Here is a 23,626-nt window from a genome sequence, read left to right as displayed (position 1 = left end):
TTATAGTAGTACTAATGATACTACTACCACTTACAATAATTACATAAGTACTTAACAAATAACCAGCAGAAAAGGGGCTATTGGATTTCTCAGTGATGCTTGTGTCCCTCTCAATAGCATATTCCTTATTGCTTGTGATAAACAGCAGAACACGGCTGACAGGATAGCATGTAAATAATATATCATTCCCACTTCCAAGTCTTTTGCTCCCTTCTTCCATTGTTCGCCAGGACAGCTCTGGCCTTTCTATTTTGCTTAGTGTGGGCCATTGCTTTCTCCAAGCTTTCTAGAGCCATCCTAGCAATCTGTTAGCTTTATCTCCTGGAGTCCTTGCCAGAATGTAAATACATTTACATTGCTTATATCCATACACTCTGCTTTATTTAGCATTATTTTCTCCTCCCTCCCCATTTCAGCACACTGGGGACCCCTTCCCCATTTCTCCCACCTTCTGCAGATGTATATATAAGTTGGGCAGGCTTTTTTGAGACGGAGTCTTGCTCTGTCACCCAGGCTGGAGTGCAGTGGCCCGATCTAGGCTAACTGCAAGCTCCACCTCCTGGGTTCATGCCATTCTCCTGCCTCAGCCTCCAGAGTAACTGGGACTACAGGCGCATGCCATCACACCCGGGTAAATTTTTTTTTTTTTTGTATTTTTAGTAGAGACGGGGGTTTCACCATGTTAGCCAGGATGGTCTCGATCTCCTGACCTCGTGATCCACCCGCCTCGGCCTCCCAAAGTGCTGGGATTACAGGTGTGAGCCACTGCGCCCAGCCTAAGTTGGGTAGGTTTTTTAGCTCCTTCAGGATATAGTGCCTCTCCTCCCTTAGCAGGTCTAGCATTTTCTTAATGGGGTTATGTGTGACTTGACCTTAGTTACTGGTCTGTTAGACAGGTGGAAAAGTGCAGGTAGATCCTGAGGAGAGTGTGTGTTGCCTTGCAAGGTAGATAATACTTCTTGATCTTCAAGCAAGGGGGTTGGGGTGCTAGTTTCTAGAGGGAGGAGTGGGACACTTCTACAAACCCATAGCACTCAAGGTGACGTGGGTTTTGACCTTCTCAAGTGCATTGACCCAGATGCCCCATCTAAAGTGTCAGGGTCCCACTTCTCAACTATGCCCCTGACCTTGGTATAGTAGACTCACTAGGGCTGAAAACCTTTTCAGAGTTCTGCTGCTCTTATAATTAAATCTTGAGCTTGATCTTCTGCTTTTTCTGCCTTATGCTGCTCCTACTTCCTTTATATGCTGCTAAGGAGGCACTCTGGCTTTCTTCCTTAGCCTTTAATTGGTGATTAATCATCCTCAACCTTTCATTGTCTTTCTCCAAAGCACAGGTTTACTCCATCAGTAGCTATCCAATTTCATTGTTCTTCAACTACTATTGTCCCATATTGTTAAAATGCCTGATAGATTGCACCTATGAGTGCATTGTTCCACTGATGTTACATCCCACGCATTCCAGCTCTTCACCATTGCTGAAAGTTTTAACATTGTACCGCTATGGCAAGCCAGGGCCTGTCTGGGCTTCTCCTGGGGACCTTACTGCTAACTGACCAGGGAGATGTTTCAGCTCCACTGGATCAGACCACATTCATGGGACATTTTTATCTGTTTTGAGACAGGGTCTTGCTCTGTCATCCAGCCTGGAGTGCAGTGGTACAAACGTGGCTCACTGCAGCCTCTACCTCCTGGGATCAAGCAATCCTCCAGCCTCAGCCTCCTGAGTAGCTGAGCTGAGACGACAGCTGCTCACTGCCATGTCTGGCTAATTTTTTTATTTTTTGTAAAGATGTGGTTTTACCATGTTGGTCAGGCTAGTCTCAAACTCTTGGGCTCAAGCGATCCACCTGCCTCAGCTCCCAAAGTGCTGGGATTACAGGCCTGAGCTATGGTGTCCAGCCACACTCATGGGACTCAGTTGCCCTTGGAATCAACTTCGTGCAGGAGAGAAAGGAGTAGGATTGAGCAGAAAGAGAAGCTGAACTAAATGTAGTCACAGGAAATGCCTCAGCTTCCAGATCCTAAGGGAGCTCTGGAGCAAGGAGAGCCCTTCAGAGCAGCCCCACCCTAAGCCCTGCATCTGCCAGCCAGTGCAGACGGACCTAGTGAGAGGCAGCTTTCTTCAGCTGAGGGCAACTCCTGGAAAGGGATTTAACTGATAGCTGTTGGCAAGTAATGCGCCCAGCAGCTGAAGAAATGAGCACCTTAGTCCTGAAGAGTGGTGTGCTCCTTGGTATGCTGTGATGGTTGGTTGGGCCACTGGAGATGGGGGCGGTGGGTAGAATGAAGGGAATGCTACTGTAAAAGCTATTTATTTATTTATTTATTTAATAAGACAAGGTCTAACTCTGACGCCCAGGCTGGAGTGCTGGAATGCAATGGCACCATCACAGCTCACTGTAGCCTTGACCTCCTGGGCTCAAACGATCCTCCCACCTCAGCCTCCCAAGTAACTGGAACCACAGGCACATGCCACTATGTCCAGCTAATTTTTAAAAAACATTTTTGTAGAGATGAGGTTTTGCCATGTTGCCCAGGGTGGTCTTGAACTCCTGGGCTCAACTGATCCACCCACCTTGGCCTCCCAAAGTGCTGGGATGACAGCATGAGCCATGGCTCCCAGCTTGGAACAAGACTCTTGAAGAAAATATTGGCAGAGCTTGTTGCCTGACCAAAAAACAGAGGCTGAATGAGAGAGATGCATTTAAAACAATATGAAACACTAAGGGTTCCCTGAATACTGTTGGACAGTGCAAAATGGGGAAACTTAGGATACAAATCTAATTCTGTTCTACTCTAAGGCTCATGCCTTTTCACTAGACTAGAGCTGGTCAAACTGGTGTTCCATGGGCTAAATTCAGACAGCAGACGTATTTTGTTTGGCTGCACAGCATTTAAAAAATGTAAATTGGCTGCCACTATGTAAAAATTGGAAGAGTTTATATGTAAGTTCAGATCTCTAGCTTCTCTCGAGTAACTAGAAGATCTAGCAACACTGGGTCAACATTCCTGCATGGCAGTAACTGGAGTTGAGTGACAGATACTCTTTAATTGGAGAGAGTATCTCTTATCTGGACAAATAGAAGTGGGCATATGCTCCTTAGTTCACCACAGTCTCTATGCATTACCCTTCTTTGGCTTTTTTTTTTTTTTTTTTTTTTGAGATGGAGTCACTCTGTTGCCCAGGCTGGAGTGCAGTGGCACAATCTCGGCTCACTGAAACCTCGGCCTCCTGGGTTCAAGCAATTCTCCTGCCTCAGCCACCCTAGTAAGTAGTTGGGATTACGGCTATGTACCAACACGCCCGGCTATTTTGTATTTTTTAGTAGAGATGGAGTTTCACCATGTTGGCCAGGCTGGTCTCAAACTCCTGACCTTAGGTGATTTGCCTGCCTTGTCCTCCCAAAGTGCTGGGATTACAGGCATGAGCCACAGCACCCAGTCTTCTTTGGCATTTTTGTTTAGAATTCGTGCCATACATACTATGTATGATCTAACAAAGTACATAATGTGTAACAGGCATTTGGATACTTTTATTTTTATTTATTTTTTAGAGACAGGGTCTTGCTCCATTGCCTAGGCTGGAGAACAGTGGCAAGATCACAGCTCACTGCAGCACCGACCTCTCAAGCTCAAGTGATCCACCCATCTCAGCCTCCCAAGTTGCTGGGACCATAGATGCACACCACTATGCCTAACTAATTTAAACAATTTTTCTTTGGTAGAGGCTGGGGTCTCACTATGTTGCCCAGGCTGGTCTTGAACTTCTGGGCTCAAGCAATCCTCCCACCTTGGCCTCTAAAAGTGCTGGGATTATAGGCGTGAGCCACCATCACTGGCCCATTTGGACACTTGATACTGGTTCAGCAGAACTGAATGAATTTCATTGGAGAGGAAGTTGTGGTGAAGTCTAGGCCTCTGACTGTAATGAGAGGCTTGGCACTCAGGGGAAGCAACAGAACAGGGAGTACAAATTAGGATGAATTAATGACATGCAGGCAGGAGCTTGAGTAAAGGAAGAAGAGCAGAGGGCCAGCAGAAGTTTGGGTGTCTTACCACAGAGCTAAAGAAGAGTGGGCAATGGTGAAAGAAACTAAAGAGGAAAGAAAAGCACAGAGGAACTTCAGCAACGGAATGCCAGGGAAGGCAAGGGAGCTGAAGGTTTGGGCAGTGGCGTCCAGTGTAGGGAAGAAGATCAGGGAGATAGACAGGCAAAAAGCCATGGGAACAAGGAAGTAGTTAGGGACTTTCAGAGTAAGTACAAGAAAAGGAGAGGAAGGTTGTGGGTCTGAAGTTTAGCAGTACAGTAGGGGCACTGGAATACTATTGTGGGGGTATCAGTGAGTGCTTTTTCAGGGGTCCTACTTGGGAGAAACATAGACATTCATTCATTTAATATTCATCCATTTCTTTCCAGCATTATCATCATTCTGACAACATCTAAAAGAAATTGGTATCTGCATTGCATCCTTAAAAGAAGAAGGGACCAAAGACATGTCCAAACTATCTTTTTGTTCTAGTGGAATAAAACATTTATTTAACATGTATTTTGGACAACCACCAACTGAGAGATTGGAAACTTTTCTCAAGGATGTATCTCTCTGTACGTGGGTTATTGGCTTTGTGGATTTTCTGTAGTAAAATTAAAATTCTAGTTTTGTTCTCCCTTATCACCCAGTGTCTTTCTTTGTGGCCTAACTGGCTGATTAGCGTGTGCTTGGAATGTGTAAATTCATTTTAACATTAGCCTAGGGGCCTGTGTGGTAGCTCACCCCTGTCATCCCAGGACTTTGGGAGGCCGAGGCAGGGGGATCACTTGAGGACAGGAGTTCCAGACCAGCCTGGGCAACATAGCAAGACTGTCTCTTCCACAAAAAAAAAAAAAAATTAGCCAAAGCAGGGTCGCACTCACCTGTAGTCCCAGCTATTCAGGAGTTTGAGGTGGGAGGATCACTTCAGCCCAGGAGTCTGAGCTGATTGAGCCACTGCACTCCACTGCAGAGTGAGTCCTTGTCTCTGAAAAACAAAAACATTTGCCTAGGTAAAATGTATCTAGGAAGACAAATTTTAAAATTACTCATTCCTGGCCAGGCGCAGTGGCTCACACCTGTAATCCCAGTACTTTGGGAGGCTGAGGCGGGCGGATCACAAGGTCAGGAGTTCAAGACCAGCCTGGCCAATACAGTGAAACCCTGTCTCTACTAAAAATACAAAAATTAGCCAGGTGTGGTGGCGAGTGCCTGTAGTCCCAGCTACTAGGGTGGCTGAGGCAGAAGAATCACTTGAACCCCGGAGGCGGAGGTTGCAGTGAGCCGAGTGCACCTCTGCACTCCAGCCTGGGTGACAGGGTGAGACTCTGTCTTAAAAAAAAAAAAAAAATTACTCATTCCAAAGTCCAATGTCAGACATAGATAGATTATCCATTGTTTTGTATGTAATCCTCTTCCTGGAAAACTGGCACAACCAATTACACATGAAATCCTTTCAACTCTGGTATTGGAGGTATAGGGAAGGACTTTGTTTTAGGAGAGCCATAGTCTGCCTCTATTGTCCCTGGAGTTAAACCACATAGGTTTACATCCTGACTCTGCCACCTGTCAACTCTGTGACCTTGGGCAAATCAAGGGTCTGAGGAGTGCAGGCTCCCAGCATTCCCACGGGGGTGGGGAACGTGACCTATTCATCAGTTAGATGAGGATAATGATATGTATTGAAAAGGTTTGTTGAAATATTTAAATAAGACGATGAATATATTGAATTAATAATGAAAGCGAGGCCCTAAAGGTATTTTGAGGGTGGTGAAACTTGAATCTATTATCAACTGTGCAAAAGTTATATTAACTTGGGTGGCTATGAGTTTTGCAGAGGAAAGCTGGGCTTAAATCCCAATGCTAGACCCGGTGGCTAGACCTTGATTGCCACTGGGTCTAGCATTGGGATTTAAGCGACCTCTAAAAAAAAAAAAAAAAAAAAAAAATCACAGAATCTCTCTTTGGCCTTCCTTTTTTGTTTCTCAGCAGTCTACAAAGCTAAGAACCTGAAAATCGGAGGGTGTGTACCCAACTTTTTCTGAGAACTTAAGGCTGAGAGCACAGGAGCCTCCCCAGGAGATTAGCGGCAGAGATCCGCGCGCCCGGAGAAAGGCTAGCCCCAGGGCGCCCTAACTTCCAACTCCGGGAACAATCCAAACCCGGAGGCCGGCGGGGGAGGGGACAGCCCTAGGGGGCGGTGGGGATGGGAGCGGATGCTCCGGGGTCAGCTCTGGCACTCGCTGGCTGAGCCCAGCGCCAGTCTAGGTGAGCCCCACGGCAGTGAGGGACGCTCGCCAGGCGGCCCAGAGGGGTTAGATGACGTCACCTCCAGGAGGACTCGCTTTTTCATTAATGAAACCGGCCGGCGCGGGCGCATGCGCGTCAGGCCCCCTTCCCTCTCGCTTCCCCCTCCCCTTTCCCAGCCGCGCTCTCAATCTCTAGCTCGCTCGCGCTCCCTCTCCCCGGGCCGTGGAAAGGATCCCACTTCCGGTGGGGTGTCATGGCGGCGTCTCGGACTGTGATGGCTGTGGGGAGACGGCGCTAGTGGGGAAAGCGACCAAGAGGCCCCCTCCCCTCCCCGGGTCCCCTTCCCCTACCCCCCTTCCCCCAGCCTCTGTGCCAACGCCCCCTTTCCCTCTCCCCCTCCCGCTCGGCGCTGACCCCCCATCCCCACCCCCGTGGGAACGCTGGGAGCCTGCACTCCTCAGACCCTCTCCTCGCCTCTTCCCTAACCTCAGCCTCCGCTCCCCGCCCTCTTCCCGGCCCAGGGCGCCGGCCCACCCTTCCCTCCGCCGCCCCCCGGCCGCGGGGAGGACATGGCCGCGCACAGGCCGGTGGAATGGGTCCAGGCCGTGGTCAGCCGCTTCGACGAGCAGGTAACGGGCCCGTAGCTGGCGGGAGGTGGGAGCGGAGTGGGGGTGGGGACAGAGTGGGTGAGGGGAGGTAGGAGCGGCCGCCTCCCCCGCGGCTGCCTCTGGCTCTGGAGGAAATGAAGGGAAGAGAAGGGAAGGGGGGATAAGTGGGGGTGGCCAAGGCGGAAGGTGAGGGGTAGGAGGGGACAGCTGGGAGCTTGGGCTCCCTTTCCCTCTTAAGTCGGGGGGTGGGGCCTTGTTCCTGACCAGCCTCCGACCCTCCGTACCCTTTATCCCAGCCCTTCCGCTTGGGAATGGGGATGAGTGACCTGGGTGCCCCTTTAGGGGCGCGCCATCTGGATTTAATAATTACCCCCTTACTTTTGTTTTTGAGCAGAGGTGGGTAACGTTTAGGGGTTCTCTCTTCCTCTTCCCTCCGTGACCCTCCTAACTGGGGACGAGCGAACCCTAAGGCCTATCGTATGTACCCACAATAGGAGAACGATAACATTCCGCCCCTCCCCCAGTTTCTTCAGCTTCCTCTCCTGGAGGGGGAAGAGCAGAAGAAAGCAAGGAAGGCACAGGTTTTCTTACTTTCTGCTCCATCGTCTCATCCTGCCCCGAGAGCTTCAAGTGCACACTCACTGCACATCTTTGTGATGCCCCAAAACGTCGTCCCCCATATCCTGATGACACAGACTGCCTTTTTTTTTTATTGCCGTTTGAAGTGGAAACCGTGTTTCTGAAATATCTTCCCCTTCCTTGATAATTGTAGTCTCTCCCCCCGCCTTTTTTTTTTTGCCACCGGTCTGAGGATGTGATGTATTCTCGAGTGAGGATGTTGGGGAGTAAGGGGAGAAGGGTGAAAGGAAAGTGAGAAACTGCTTCTGAGCCACCAACAACACAGAGCAAAGCCAGCTGGGATATGGTCCTGGAGCGGATCATTCTGCTAGTGTTTGTGGTTGTTTTTGACTCTCTCCTCCTGGTTGACAAGAGAACTTTCATTGAGAATATTTGGGATGAAAAAAAAAGTTTTGTAGCTTGAGGAGGTGACTTTTTATCGCCTGAGTTTCACACAATAAATCCTGGGGCTGATTAGAATGAATTCACGCAGCATAGCCTTTTGTCAGTGGAAATTAGTTTAACTTCGTGTTGCTGTAGGTAGTTGGGGATGGTTTAAGGGATACTTTCTGCAGCTGTGGTTGCAATGGGCTTCCTGTGATGGGGGAATTGTTTTAAGATTGAGTCAATCTATTTTGTTTACTGGATATAATGGTAAAACATTGTGGGAGTTGAAGGGGTGGGGGAAGAGCTCTTCCCTTATTTGATCCATAAACATTTCTTTACGGGACTCAAAGTGTTTCAGACCTACCTGGAAAATATCTGGGAATAGGCAGAGGAAGTTGAGAAGAAGCTATGTAGATAAAATAGAATTACGAAGCTGTCAGAGACTTGAAGGAATTGTTTTATCCATTCGTATGCTTCCAGACCCAAAGGCATCTAAACCAAACTATACTAATCCATCTGTGGTTTAATGTTACTGCATATAAAATATTGCATTATTGATGGAGTGTTAGATTTAAAACTTGGTAGAAAAGACTCTAATTTTAAGAAAGGATTTAAAAGGCAAATAGAAGAACCCCAAAGCTGACCCTTGCGGACAGCAGAATCTGGATGTAGGAATTTGAAGGATTCATACCACAATTCTCCTTAAATTTTAAAAATTAAAATTTTTTTTCAGTTTTTTCTTAATTTTTTTTTTTACTTCTTACCTGTTCATCTCTAGGCTTATTTACCGTATTGGAAAAAGATATTTTAAAGAGGAACAATTTTGGACTGGGCGCGGTGGCTCACGCCTGTAATCTCAGCACTTTGGGAGGCTGAGGCAGGTCGATCACCTGAGGTCAGGAGTTCGAGACTAGCCTGACTAACATAGTGAAACCTCGTCTCCACTAAAAATACAAAAATTAGCCTGGTGTGGTTGCGGGCGCCTGTAATCCCAGCTACTCAGGAGGCTGAGGCAGGGGAATCACTTGAACCCAGGAGATGGAGGTTGCAGTGAGCCGAGATCATGCCACTGCACTCTAGCCCAGGCAACAGAGGAAGACTGTTGTCTCAAAAAAAAAAAAAAAAAAGGAATGATTTTGATTATATGCCCATTAATCCAAGAAAGTGTTTCTCCTTCTGTCCCTAGTGTTAAAAGACCTTAAAGCTTCATTGTTATGCATATTGTGGAATCAAACTCACCACCATCTGTTAAAAATTAAGGACATAAGTTTTTAAAACAGCATTTTTCTGCATTCCTTATGTTGTAATTAAGAGAAAGATATATAGGAGAGATTATTCCTCACTTTTTTTTTTTAATTGAGACAAGGTCTCCCTCTGTCGCCCAGGCTGGAGTGCAGTAGCCTGATGTCGGTTCATTGCACCCCTGCTTCCCGCAGTCAAGTGATTCTCCTGCTTCAATCTCCCCAGTAGCTGGGATTACAGGTGTGCACCATCATGCCCGGCTAATTTTTGTATTTTTAGTAGAGACGGGGTTTCACCATGTTGGTCAGGCTGATCTCGAACTCCTGACCTCAGGTGATCTGCCCTCCTCGGCCTCTTGAAGTGCTGGGATTACAGGCGTGAGCCACTGTGCCTGGCCTATTCCTCATGTTTTTCTCTTGGAAAGTTAGTCTCTGACCTTGAGATGCAAAAATGTAAGGGTTTTCAGTGTTTAACATAAGGTACTTACATATATTAATTTATTATAGAAGTGATAAATGTTTAATTCAAATTAGAGTTCATCTTAAGGTTGAAAATGTCCTTTAGTCAGAAAACTGAGGCATAGGGAGGTTAAGCGACATAAATGTATTAACAAAAGCTTCAGTATGAAAAGTAGTGAATGCTTGACCATCAGGGAGATACTTTTCCTAAGTATCCCACAGAATTTGTTCTAATCCATTAAATATACTTAGAAGAGTTTTTTTTTTTTTTAATTTTTGAGACGGAGTTTCACGCTTCTTGCCCAGGCTGGAGTGCAGTCATGCAACCTTGGCTTACTGCAACCTCTGCCTCCCGGGTTCAAATGGTTCTCCTGCCTCAGACTCCCAAGTGGCTGGGATTACAGGCGCCCGTCACTACTCCTGGATAATACTTGTATTTTTAGTAGAGTTATGAGATTACAGGCGTGAGCCATCGCTTACATTTTTATTGAGGGGAGAAAAAGCCCTGCATGTACTGAGAGATATTTGTATAAGAATCTTAATAGTTTGGCCGGGCGTGGTGGCTCACACCTGTAATCCCAGCACTTTGGGAGGCCAAGGTGGGTGGATCATGAGGTCAGGAGCTTGAGACCATCCTGGCTAACACAGTGAAACCCCGCCTCTCCTAAAAATACAAAAATTATCTGGGCGTGGTGGCAGGCGCCTGTAGTCCTAGTTACTCTGGAGGCTGAGGCAGGAGAAGGGCCTGAACCCGGGAGGTGAAGCTTGCAGTGGGCTGAGATGGCGCCACTGCACTCCAGCCTGGGTGACAGAGCAAGACTCTGTCTCAAAAAAAACAAAAAAGAATCTTAATAGTTTCAACTGTTAATAAAACTTTTGAATTTTGGATTATATTATCTGTACTTTGCTCTACTGGGCCCAGGGGAAGTTAAGCTTTTCCTTCTTATTACAGCTAAGAGTTTGCATGTTGGACCACTTACGCCCCCAGGGAGCATGTGTGTGTCAGAAGACGGCAACTCTGTTTATGATGGCTGTTTTGGTTGGATTTCTAATATTCGGTGTGATTAAAGGAGAAATGCATTTCTAGCCACTGCTGATTACAGACATATTGCAGTCTGATGGGTATTGCTTAGCAACTTAGTGCAGTAGACTCAGTTAAAATAAGTGGATGTGTGCCATATTGACATTTTGAGCTCACATTCTTGTGGGTAATATAAAATTCCTTAACCTGATAATATTGCAGCTAAACCTAGTATTTAGGGTCTAACTTGAATGAGTATTACCAATTTTAGAAGTAATCACCTCCTTGGTTAGGGAAATGACAGTTGCAAAGGTGGACAGCCAGAAAGCTGAATGTTATCAGTTACATCTTATGTCTCTCTTTAGCCTGCCTTTATGGTGCCAAATAGCAAGTTTCTAATTGAAACTGACAAATTGTAGGTGTGTAGCTTTTTTTTTTTCCCCCCTTGAGATGGAGTTTTGCTTTTGTCTCCCAGGCCGGAGTGCAATGGCGAGTTCTCAGCTCACTGCAACCTCTGCCTCCCGGGTTCAAGCCATTCTCCTGCCTCAGCCTCCCGAGAAGCTGGGAGCTACCACACTTGGCTAATTTTTGTATTTTTAGTAGAGACGGGGGTTTCACCATGTTGGTCAGGCTGATCTCGAACTCCCGACTTAAGGTGATCCACCTGCCTTGGCCTCCCAAAGTGCTGGGATTACAGGTGTGAGCCACTGCGCCCGGCCAGGTGTGTAGCTTTTAATTGTGGTTCATTAACCCAGTTTCTAAGCAAATTAGAACCTTCTGTGTATCTCACCTAGTTCTGTATGCCCCACTGGTCCCTGTAGAGCTTTATTTCTGAAAGGAAGTATGGGAAAACTATGGATATTTGAACTTGAAAAAGAAGTCCATCCCAAAATGATTTGTTGTAAATATGATTATTTAAAGCAATTATATTTTCCATATCTGATCAAGCGAAAGCAGTGTATAAAAGCCAAAAAAAAAAAAACTCATTTAAATAACATGTTACAGAATAAACTCTGATTTTAGAGGTTATAATGGCATATCTGTTCTCATACATTGAGAATTCATCTGAATGTACTTTGAATATACAGTGAGAGGTTCACAGTATAAAATGATTGGCAAGTATCTTCGAAATTACAAACCACATACTAATTAGACAAATAGATTTGCAAAACTTTGAAGCTTTTTGGATTTAAAAAATACCTCCTAGCTTCATTCTTCAAGCCTGGTCTGTAATTTTTATAAGGCCTTATAATAGTTGAAAATGAGTACTCTTTTATGATGAGGAATACTTTATGGTGAGTGAGAAATAATGCTTATTCTTCCAATTTTAGTATATGTGGTGCCGAAGCGAGCACAATAATGCTTATTCTTTACTTTGGAATTTTTTTTTTTTTTTTTTTTTGAGATGGAGTCTTGCTCTGTCGCCCAGGTTGGAGTGCAGTGGCGCGATCTCAGCTCACTGCAACGTCTGCCTCCTGGGTTCAAGCGATTCCCTTGCCTCAGCTTCCCAAGTAGCTGTGACTACAGGCGCGTGCCACCATGCCCAGCTAATTTTTTATTTTTAGTAGAGACGGGGTTTCACCTTGTTAGCCAGGATGGGTCTCAATTTCTTGACGTGACGTCGTGATCCGACTGCCTTGACCTCCCAAAGTGCTGGGATTACAGGCATGAGCCATCGTGCCCGGCCCAGAATTCATCCTTTAAAAAAATTTCTTCCAACTGTTCCTCAGTTCTCTGCACCCCTTACACTTTCCACCTTATCTGTCTAGGAACTAATTTAGTCTTTATGTGGGCTTCTCTCTTTTTCACTTTTCAGGCTAAGATTTCCTTTCTCTTGGAAATCAGACGTTTACTTGGTCCTGCAGCTCTCTTTGTGGACCAGTCTTTTTTGTTGTTGTCAGATACCCGCCTCTACTGTTTATCCACCCATTTCCTTTATAATTCTGAAAAGTAGCTCGTGCTTCTGCTTTCCTTCTTGATTGCTGTTTTCTTGAAAGTGATTCCTTCTGGCAAAACGTAGTGGTCTTTGCTTAGTTGTAATGCCACTGTGATGTTCCAGTACCCACTGGAAACCAATCTCTTCTGGTTCCCAAGGCACAATACCTTTCTGCTGAATTGGAGTTCCTTAGTGGTGGTCTTAGTTTTGTTCTGTTATTCACTGCCTTTGTCCCTATCCTAGCCATTAGCTTTCCTATAGATCCTTGATTTCCTCATCTGTTGAAAAAGAAGTGGCTAGAAAATCTTTTAGATTCTTTCAAGTTTAAATATTCGGTGATTTTAATATTCTAACAGCATGTCTCTGTGACCCAGCAGTCTACTGGGAGCTGACCCCACTTAATTTACTAAACTCTTTCCCATTATGCCTCTGCATGCACGTATGTTCCAGGCAGGTCACTTCAGTCTCTTTTGTATGTATCTTGCTTCTTCCCACTTCTTGGTCTTTGTTTCTGCCAGTCCCTGTCTGAATGCTTTAATTCCTCCTTTGTGCTTTTCTAATTCCTGTCCATCCTTCAGTGTTCAGCTCAGACTTCATTTTTTTTTTTTCCCATGAGGTTGTTTCAGACTAAACTCTGCTATCTCACTTCTTGGTATCTTTGTCACCTGGAGTTTTACAGAACCACACAGTAAGTTTTCTTCCTTTAGGAGGGTTGGTTGAACACAACTTGGCTTTGTTTTCTTTTTTTCTTGTCTTTTTATCAAATGGAGTGTATACTTTCTGAAAAGCAAGGAACCCCGTTTGAATTCTCTTCTAGTCACCCCAGTGCCCAGCACAGTCTTAAGCACACAGAACATTGATGGAATGTTTTTGAAATGATTCCTGGTTGAAGGGTAGACTGGCTAAATAAAAAAAAAGTGGTACTTTTGGCTTTGTTTTACTGAATTTTACTTCCGTGTTTGTAATAGCCTAGGTTTGATAAGTGATATTTTAACTAAGAATGAGTAAGAAAATTAGCATAAAGAAGGAATTTATACATATTTATATTTCCTCCCATAGAGCAAACATGTATTTTGAATCAGGTTTCAGATCTGATCACCTACTTTTGTAATTTTGGATTTGTCACTTACTGTTAGGACATTTTGCAATGGTCTGATAGGATATGAATGTGAAGCACTTTGAAAAGTCTAACATTTTTCTAATACAGGATTTATATGTTTTCTTTATAGCTGATTACTTTTTTTTTTTTTTTTTTTGTGACAGAGTCTTGCTCTGTCGCCCAGGCTAGAGTGCAGTGTAGCTTATTACTGATTATTGTGTTTTCACTAAATAAGGGAGAGTAGGCCGGGTGTGGTAGCTTGTGCTTGTAATCCCAGCACTTTGGAAGGCCCAGGTGGGAGGATTGCTTGAGGCCTTGAGTTCAAGACCAGGCTGGGCAACATAGTGGGATGCTGTTTCTAAAAAATATTAGTTGGGTGTGGTGGCATGTGCCTATAGTCTCAGCTACTCAGGAGGCTGAGGCAGGAGGATCACTTGAACCCAGGAGTTCAAGGATACAGTGAGCCATGATTGTGCCACTATACTCCAGCTTGGGTGATAAGAGTGAGACCCTGTCTTCCAAAAAAAAAAAAGGGAGCGTGACTAGTCTCTGGATATTCCTTTGTATGTACCTTGGCCAATATATACCTTACTTTAGTATCCATTGACAAGTTCTCTTTTTTTCTTCTTCTTTTTTTTTTTTTTGAGATAGAGTCTCGCTCTATTGCCCAGGTTGGAGTGTAGTGTCATGATCTTAGCTCACTGCAAACTCCACCTCGTGGGTTCAAGCGGTTCTCATGCCTCAGCCTCCCAAGTAGCAGGCATTACAGGCATGTACCACCACACCCGGCTAATTTTTGTATTTTTAGTAGAGACAAGGTTTTGCCATGTTGGCTGGTCTCAAACAACTGACCTCAAGCGATCCGCCTGCCTCAGCCTCCCAAAGTGCTGGGATTACAGGCATAAGCTATGGTGCTGGGCTAATATTGTTACATTTTATTTTAAATGTTCCTGTTTTTTGCCCTACTCTTTTTATTTGACTTTTTAACTATTAGGAAATTAGATTATTTTCTTAAATCTGCATTATTATTATTATTTTGAGACAAGGTCTCGCTTTGTCGCCCAGGGTGGAGTGTAGTGGTACAATTTTGGCTCAATGCAACCTCTGCCACCAGAGTTTAAGCGATTCTCCTGCCTCAGCCTCCCAAGTAGCTGGGATTACCACCACATCCAGCTGATTTTTTTTGTATTTTTAGTAGAGGTGGGGTTTCACCATATTGGCTAGGCTGGTCTTGAACTCCTGACCTGAGGTGATCCGCCTGCCTCGGCCTCCCAAAGCGCTGGGATCACAGGCTTGAGCCACCATGCCTGGCCCTATTTTTGTATTTTTACTAGAGACGGGGTTTTGCCATATTGGCCAGACTGGCCTCAAACACCTGCCTCAGCCTCCCAAAGTACTGGGATTACAGGTGTAAGCCACTGTACCTGGCCTTAAGTCTGCTTTTAAAAAATGTTTTGGCTGGGTACGGTGGCTCATGCCTATAATTCAAGATTTTTGGGAGGCTGAGGTGGGAGGATCACTTGAGCCTCAGAGTTTGAGACCAGCCTGGGCAACAGAGTGAGACCCCATCTCTACAAAAAGTGAAAAAAAAGAAAAAAAAAAGAAAGAAAAAATCAGCCAGTGTGCATTGGTTAAAAGTAAAGTAAAGAAAAAAAAGAAAAAGCAGACAGAAATTAGCCAGGTGTGGTAGTATATGCTACTTGGGAGGCTGAGTCAGGATTGCTTGAGCCCAGGAAATTAAGGCTGCAGTGAGCCATGATTGCACCACTACACTCTGGCCTGGGTGAGACCCTGTCTCAAAACAAATACATTTTTTTAACATGGAGAAAGTATTTTTGTTTTTCATTTTTTATTTGAGTACAGGCCACTGCACCCAACCAAAAATTTTGTCCTTAAAAGTTTGAGTCATATAATACAGTAGTCAGAATGCCTTATTTTTCACATCTTTGTTGTTTAAATTACTCAGATTGCTATGGGGCATTTTTGTCGTAGCTTTCAAATTTGGTGTTCTGGGGTTCTATGTAGACTATATTGTTGCATTCTAACAACATACTTTTAAGAATAAGCAGTGTATTAATAAAAAATGTGTTTTCTGCTTGTGTTCCTTAGGTCTGCGTCTGTTTTGGAGGTGTGTGTATATATAAGTCAAGGGACAGGAGGTATCGGAAGGCTCTAAAGGAAGTTTAAGGAGGAGAATGTTCTGTAGAAGTGGAAGGGGAGATTTGTGGTCAGCTTAAACTGTTAAAAGGCTTGGGATCAATACCAAAGCAGAATATGAGCATGTTAATCTGTTTCTTTGCAAAGGATTGACTTGTGTTTATAAAAGCATTGGCTTGTTTCATCTGACATCTTTTAGAATACCTCATTTTCTTGGGGGTGGGAAGGGAAAGATGAGACCATTTGTTTTGATCTTGAAGGATAGAAAAGTGGTTTTACATCGTAGTGACTGTGAATTAAGTTTAAGGTTTCAGCAAGTTGTAAATTTCTGTATCACAGTATGTGGTAGAGCCTTCAGTAAACAGAGTACTCTCAGGTGTTTAATGCTATAGGATATGAATTATAACTGCTATTTATAGTACCCTCACTAACGTCTCTTAAAGACGATCCATTTGATCACTTCAAATGTTATATGCCTGTGATATATGATTATATTCTCCGCATATAACTGGTTTTTAAAAATTTATTATTCATTTGTTTTAGAAGTGAGGTCTGTTTTTGTTCCTCAGGCTGGAGTGCAGTAGTGTGATCATAGCGCACCAGAGCCTCGAACTCCCGGGCTCAAGAGATCTCCCATCTCCTGAATATCTAGGAATATGGGTGTGCGCCACCATACCTGGCTATTATTTTAATTTTTTTTGTAGAGACAGCATCTTGTTATGTTGCCCAGGCTGGTCTCAAACTCTTGGCCTCAGGTAGTCTTTCCACCTTGGCTTCCCAAAGCACTGGAATTACAGGCGTGAACTACTGTGCTGGGTCCTGAGTGGCTTTTGAGCCATGGACTATATCATCAAAAAAGCTTCTGTTGAGACAAAGCTTCAAGGGGAGTTCATCCCACTAAAATGGAGAATTGGCATTACATTCTAAAACTTTACATATTCTTACCATAAATGGTACTAATTACTTTGCAGTAGCAGTAACTTGAGGTGCAAACTTCCAGATTGCATATTTCATTTAAACCATAGTCTGGCACTCATGGTTTGGCTTAGGGTTGCCACTGCAGTCCATAAGCTGTCGCCTGCTCTTATTCATATTTTATAGCTTTGAATGTCTTATGCTGTTGAACTTCAGAGAACTTTTTTTTTGAGATGGAGTTTTGCTCTTGTTGTCCAGGCTGGAGTACAGTGACGTGATCTTGGCTCACAGCAACCTCCGCCTCCCAGGTTCAAGCGATTTTCCTGCCTCAGCTTCCCGGGTAGCTGGGATGACAGGCATGTGCCACCACGCCCAGCTAATTTTGTTTTTTTAGTAGAGACAGGGTTTCACCATGTTGGTCAGGCTGGTATCAAACTCCCAACCTCAGGTGATCTGCCTGCCTTGGCCTCCCAAAGTGCTGGGATTACAGGCATGAGCCACCATGCCCGGCCGAGAACTTAACTTTTTCTGATGAAATTCTTTCCCGTTCCACCTCATTCCCATGGAACACCCACCAACAGAGTGGTGTATCTAGCACAAGAGGCATGAAGTTAATTTAGTAAATAGCAGGACTGCTAGAAACTTTTAAGGATTTTATTTAACTTATTTTTAATCAAAATTTTATACTCAGATAATGAGCTTTTGGGAAGTTATATCTCTTAATGATCTCAAGTGGTGACTGTTTTCTGTTGACACAGTTTCTCTTGGGTAGTTCTCATAGTAATTTGGGCATGAGAAAACAACTTTTACCACTTTAGACTTGTGAGGGTAGGCTACTATGTAGTAAAAGCTCTTGACTGTGCAATTTGCAGTGTGGTCTTGGGGAAGTCTCTTAATCTCTCTTGAACATCAGTTTTCTTTTTTTTTCTTTTTTTGAGGTGGAGTCTCGCTCTGTCGCCCGGACTGGAGTGCAGTGGCCTGATCTCAGCTCACTGCAAGCTCCGCCTCCCAGGTTTACGCCATTCTCCTGCCTCAGCCTCCCGAGTAGCTGGGACTACAGGCGCCCACCACCTCGCCCAGCTAGGTTTTTTTTGTATTTTTAGTAGAGACGGGGTTTCACCGTGTTAGCCAGGATGGTCTCGATCTCCTGACCTCGTGATCCGCCCGTCTCGGCCTCCCAAAGTGCTGGGATTACAGGCTTGAGCCACCGTGCCTGGCCTGAACATCAGTTTTCTATGTTTTCATATGTAAAATGGGCATGATACTTAACCTACTTACATCATGGGCTTGTTTAATGACTTAGGTATGAATCTTACATGAAAGGAAGCTGTAAATAGTCATTAAAATGTATTAGCATCTGTGCACTATTTTTTCCTATCCATTCTTTATAATTTGGTGATTATTATTTCTATTCTACATGAGAAAAAAGTTACAGAGGCAAAACAACACATTCACAATCATATGATATCTAATTAACTGAGTTAAACTAGAGTATGGATGTCTTAATCCATACTCTAAACTTAGATCACTAACTTTCCAATAAATAGTCTTAAAAATTCTAAATTTTACTAACAGGTAGTACAAATATGCAAAATGAGGGATGTGTGATTGCCTCTTCACTCGAAGATGGTATATTATGTTTTTCCTTTTATGTTCATGTTAGAGTATCTGAATCTTTTTAAGTTGGTTATATGTTAGAAATAGACGTAAATTTTAAAATTATATCCTTGATTTCATTATGTATTCTCCTGGTCACTTTATCAAAACTTCTTCAGCTGTTAGAAGTTGTAACATTGTTTCCCTTTTATTTAGTTATATACTCTCTGTACGTTCTTAAGTGAGAGAATAGAATTTGTGAGAATACCAACAGAAATACACATACAGCTATAAATATGAGATTATTCTTTGATGTTGGCATTGCACAGTCTGTTTTCATAAAGTTGGTTTTGTATTCTAAGAACATTTTACTTAGAGTTTGATTACATTTGAGGCAAACTTTTAAACTTTGGTAGTATTTGAATGAAGATTTCTGGATGTGGTTTTTTTAATTGTTACATCTACTTTTTCAGTTTTTCTTTTTCCCTAGAACAACTCTCAAATCCTTCATCTTGTCTTTTGGAGTATTTTTTCTACTCTCCTGTCTTTATCAATGCCTTCTATTCCTGTCCCACCATGGGTCTGGGAAAATGTGCCTTTATGTTCCATGTGAATCTTCTTCCTTTTGGGTAATGAGTGAGGAGGAAAAAAAGGAAAGTATTTATTTCCCTGTTATGTTTCAGTTTTTGGCCTCTGGTAAGTGAATCTGCAGTAGGGAATGACAGTGATGGTAGGTTTTGTTTTAGTCATATATTAACAACAAAGATCAATGAAGACCTGAAGCTCTTGTTCCTCTCATGACACAAGCTGCCTTTGTGGCTCAGAATTCATAAAATTAAAAAAATCTCCATATAAGGTCAAATTTTACAATTCTTAAAATGGATTTTTTGTTTCTTTTTTATTGAGCCAGCCCTCTGGCTGAAAAAATAATTCCAGTCAGTAATTGACTAGTCACAGATTCTTAGTTAGAAGGAATCTGAGATTATTTAAGTCCTACTTGTACAGTATCCCTGACAGCTGATTGTCTAATCTCTATGTGGACATCAAAAATAAAAAAAAGTAGTAATTCATATCCTAGTAGTATGGAAAATGCAGCAAAATCACAAAAAGTAAATATCATTACTAATATTGTGACTCAGAACCACTGTTAAGATTTTGGTGCGTGGGTTTTTTTTTTTTTGACAGAGCCCCACTCTGTTGCCCAGGCTGGAGCTCGGTGGCGCAATCTCACCTCACTGCAACCTCCACCTTCCAGGTTCAAGTGATTCTTCTGCCTCAGGAGTAGCTGGAATTACAGGCACGTGCCACCACACCCAGCTAATGTGTGTGTGTGTGTGTGTGTGTGTGTATATATCTTTATATATATATATATATATATATTTTTTTTTTTTTAGTAGAAATGGGATTTCACCATGTTGACCAGAAGATGGTCTTGAACTCCTAACCTCAGGTGATCCTCCTGCCTTGGCCTCCTAAAGTGCTGGGATTACAGGCGTGAGCTACCACGCCCAGCCAGTGCATGTTATTAAATGTGCTGATTCTGAAATCAGACTGCTTAGGTTTGAATCTCTGCTCTCTGCTACTGCTTTTAGCCCTTGGACAAGTTACTTAACCTCTTCAAACTTCAGTTTATTCACTTGTAAAATAGAGTTAAAAGCACCTATTTCACAGAGGTGGTTGTGAGATTTGATAAGGAAATGTATGTAAAGCATATGACAGTTTCTGGCACATAGGAGCTCAATAAATGTCAGTATTATTGTTAGGGTGTTGGAATTGAATGACTTAAATTGTTTTATAATCTGTTCTTTTAATATAAACACCATATGATTACATTTTCTTTTATATTGTTTTAAAATTTAAAGGATTATATGTAATGTTTTTTCTTTTCTTTTCTTTTTTTTTTTCCCTGACCTCAAGTGATCTGTCCACGTTGGGATTACAGTGTGCTGGGATTACAGGCGTGAGCTGCTGTGCCTGGCAGTTTTTTCTTAATATTTAAAAAATTTTGAATTTTTTACATTGAACATATGTTTTTGTAATCAGAAAAATAACAGTAAATGTTATTTAAAAACGTAACCAGAATGTGTCAGTGTAAGAAATTACACTCTCAATAATTTCTAGTACTGTAAGGTTAACATAAGAGCAGGATCTAAATATGAGGTGAATATAATAATAAGGTGATTAAAGTCTGAGAACTTCTTTTTTTTTTTTTCTCCTGTCATCCAGGCTGGAATGCAGTGGTGTGATCTTGCCTCACTGCAACCTCTGCCTTCCAGGTTCAAGCGATTTTCCTGCCTCAGCCTCCCGAACAGCTGGGATTACAGACGTGCACCACCATGCCCAGCTAATTTTTGTGTTTTTAGTAGAGACAAGGTTTTTTCATTTTGGCCAGGCTGGTCTCGAACTCCTGACCTCAAGTGATCCACCCACCTCGGCTTCCCAAAGTGCTGGGATTACAGGCATGAGCCACCGCATCTGGCCTTTTTTTTTTTTTTTTTTTTTGAGACAGGGTCTTGCTTTGTCACCTAGGCTGGAGTGCAGTGCCATGAACACAGTTAACTTTGGCCTCGACCTTCTGGGCTCAAGTGATCCTTCCTCCTCAGCCTCTGGAGTAACTGGGACTACAAGTGTACACCACCATGCCCAGCTAGTTTTTGTATTTTTCTGGTAGAGACAGGGTTTCACCACATTGCCCAGGCTGGTCTTGAACTCCTCAAGCGATCTGCTCACCTTGGCCTGCCAAAATGCTGGGATTATAGGCGTGAGCCACCTTACCCAGCTGAGAACTTGTTACCATACCTTTGGCCCTGTTTAGGTAAGAGGGAACTGTGAACTGCCATATAAGAGCAGTCTGCTTGACAGGTCTTTGGATTTGTTTTCAAGGATGGTTAAATGATTGTGCCACACAAAATTTAACCGTTTCCATTAAAAGACATCAGGGCAGGTCGTCATTCTTTTCTTGTGCTGTTCTAAATACTATGATAGGCAGTCTTATTTTGACCTCTGGATGACCAGGTATACTATAGCTCAAGGTAACTCTTTCCATTTGTAGACTTGTAATTGTTATAAGCTCTTCCCTTAAATTGAGCCTCATCTGTCTAAATCTGATCAGCAAACATTTAAGTGCCTTCTATTTGTTATAGATGCTGGAACATTGTGGTAAATGCTAGGGAAATAATAATAAGATGTGGCTCTTGGTTTCCAGAGATCCTAAAGCTAGTATGGCATAAATAAAATAAAATTATAGTTAATATTATGATGGATGCATAAAGTACGATGGGAGTATGTAACAGGAGCATTTGATTCAGATGGGGCAGTTTGAGAGAGAGCTTGTCAGAGAAAGTGATAGCTGAAATGAGTTGTGAATCTCATAGCTTCTTATATGCCATACTAAGATGTTCAGATTCTTTTGTGAAGGCTTTGGGCATTCATTGAATGGCGTATCCTTTAGTGAGAGAAGTTGACAAGTATAAACAAGGGAAATGATGAAATGGAGAACCATAGGACATTGAAGAAGTTAGAGATCCAAATTAAGGTGAAATTTAGAGACTGAATGGTAGAGAAGGAAAGAATGGGTTTGATTCATAATAGCTTTGGGGGAAATGAAAGAGTGGTCTAAGGATACTTAACAATATTGGACACTGTTAAAAACTCAGCTGAATTTGCAGACCCTTTCTTTCTTACGGTCATAGTCATTGGAATTGAGGAGATAAGGAAAATTGAGGACTAGATATTGGATAAGTGACATTGAAGTCACCTAGATTAGGGTTGTCAGATTTGGCAAGAAGAAATATAGGATGGTCCATTAAATTTGAATTTCAGATAAACAATGAATAAATTTTTAGTGTAAGTATTTCCCAAATATGGTATAGGGCATACTTAAAATATAAAAATTATGCACGTTTATCTGAAATTAAAATTTAACTGGAAGTCCTATATTTTATCAGGTAACACTAACCTAGATGCTATCTAGATGATGGTGGATGTGAGGTAGAGGAGAAAGTGAGCCAGGAACCAGTTTCTTTTGATGAGGGGGAAATAGCTAGAAAATTGGTAGGTAATTATGACAAGGTGTGGTAGTGAGTATATGAGCCATAAGCCTTAAAGAAGTGTGGGTTTTTATAAAAGAATAGAAAAGTTTAGAATTTGGAGTCTTTTATCCATTGTTTCCACTTCCACCGTCTATAACTCAACAGAATAAATTTGTCCTTTTACTTTAACAGATTTGAGGCTGGGCATGGTGGCTCACACCTGTAATCCCAGCGCTTTGTGAAGTCGAGATGAGATGATCGTTGGAGACCTGGAGTTTGAGACCAGCCTGGGCAACATAACGAGATCCCGCCTCTACAAAAATTTTTTTTTTTAATTAGCTGGGCCTGGTGGCGCACGCCTATTGTGTCAACCACTTGGTAGGAGTTCAAGGCTGCAGTGAGCCATGATCACGCCACTCCAGCATGGGTGACAGAACAAAACTCGTTTTTTTTTTTTGAGACAGGGTCTTGCTCTGTCACCCAGGCTGGAGTTCAGTAGCACAAACATGGCTCCCTGTGGCTTCGACCTCCCTAGCTCAAGCCATATTCCCGCCTCAGCCTCCTATGTAGCTGGGACCACAGGTGCATGCCACCATGCCCGGCTAATTTTTAAATTTTTTGTAGAGACGAGGTTTCACCATCTTGCCCAGGCTGGTGTCGAATTCCTGGATTCAAGCTATCTTCCCACCTCGGCCTCCCAAAGTGCTGGGATTACAGGCGTTAGCCACTGTGCCCAACCGAGATTCTGTTTCTGAAAAATAAATAAATAAATACAAATAAATACATACAAATAAAAGAAAAACATTTGAAGACATCTTAAGTACACCCTAGATTCCCACCCCCACCAAAAAATTTCATTCATTCTTCAGCCATTTCTCAAAGGACATGTTTTCAAGACACCTTACTATCCTAATTGTTTTCCTTTTGGTGCAATGGTGGTCAGTACTCAGGCATACCATTTTTCATCTTTCCTCTCAATGTTGCATGAGGGCATTATATGAAAATTAAATGGATTTAAAAATGCTGAGCTTGCTGGACATGGTGTTCACACCTGTAATTCCAGCACTTTGGTAGGTGGAGGAGGGAGGATTGCTTGAGCCCAGGAGTTTGAGATCAACCTGGACAACATAGCTAGTATACACAAAAAAATCTGCACAAAAAAATCAAAAAAGTAGCTGGATGTGGTGGTGCACGCCTGTAGTCCCAGGAACTTGGGAGGCTGAGGTGGGAGGATGGCTTGAGCCCAGGTGGTGGTGTTTGTGCCACTACACTCCAGT

The 23,626-nt window shown here is 43.1% G+C and overlaps 1 protein-coding gene across 1 annotated transcript in view; it reads left to right on the top strand.

The window, feature by feature from the left end:
* The first annotated feature begins 6,467 nt into the window (after positions 1-6,467).
* Positions 6,468-23,626, top strand: part of NF1 (neurofibromin 1) — a 294,673-nt gene continuing 277,514 nt past the window's right edge. The window contains 1 exon segment of the mRNA XM_033184286.1: positions 6,468-6,910. Coding sequence (XP_033040177.1) covers positions 6,851-6,910 — 60 coding nt within the window. The 5' untranslated portion in view covers positions 6,468-6,850.

Source organism: Trachypithecus francoisi, unplaced genomic scaffold, assembly GCF_009764315.1.
Source record: "Trachypithecus francoisi isolate TF-2019V2 unplaced genomic scaffold, Tfra_2.0 Lachesis_group20, whole genome shotgun sequence".
Taxonomy (NCBI): domain Eukaryota; kingdom Metazoa; phylum Chordata; class Mammalia; order Primates; family Cercopithecidae; genus Trachypithecus; species Trachypithecus francoisi.
Note: the sequence above shows the minus strand (reverse complement) of the source record. Positions and strands in the feature narration are given on the sequence as shown.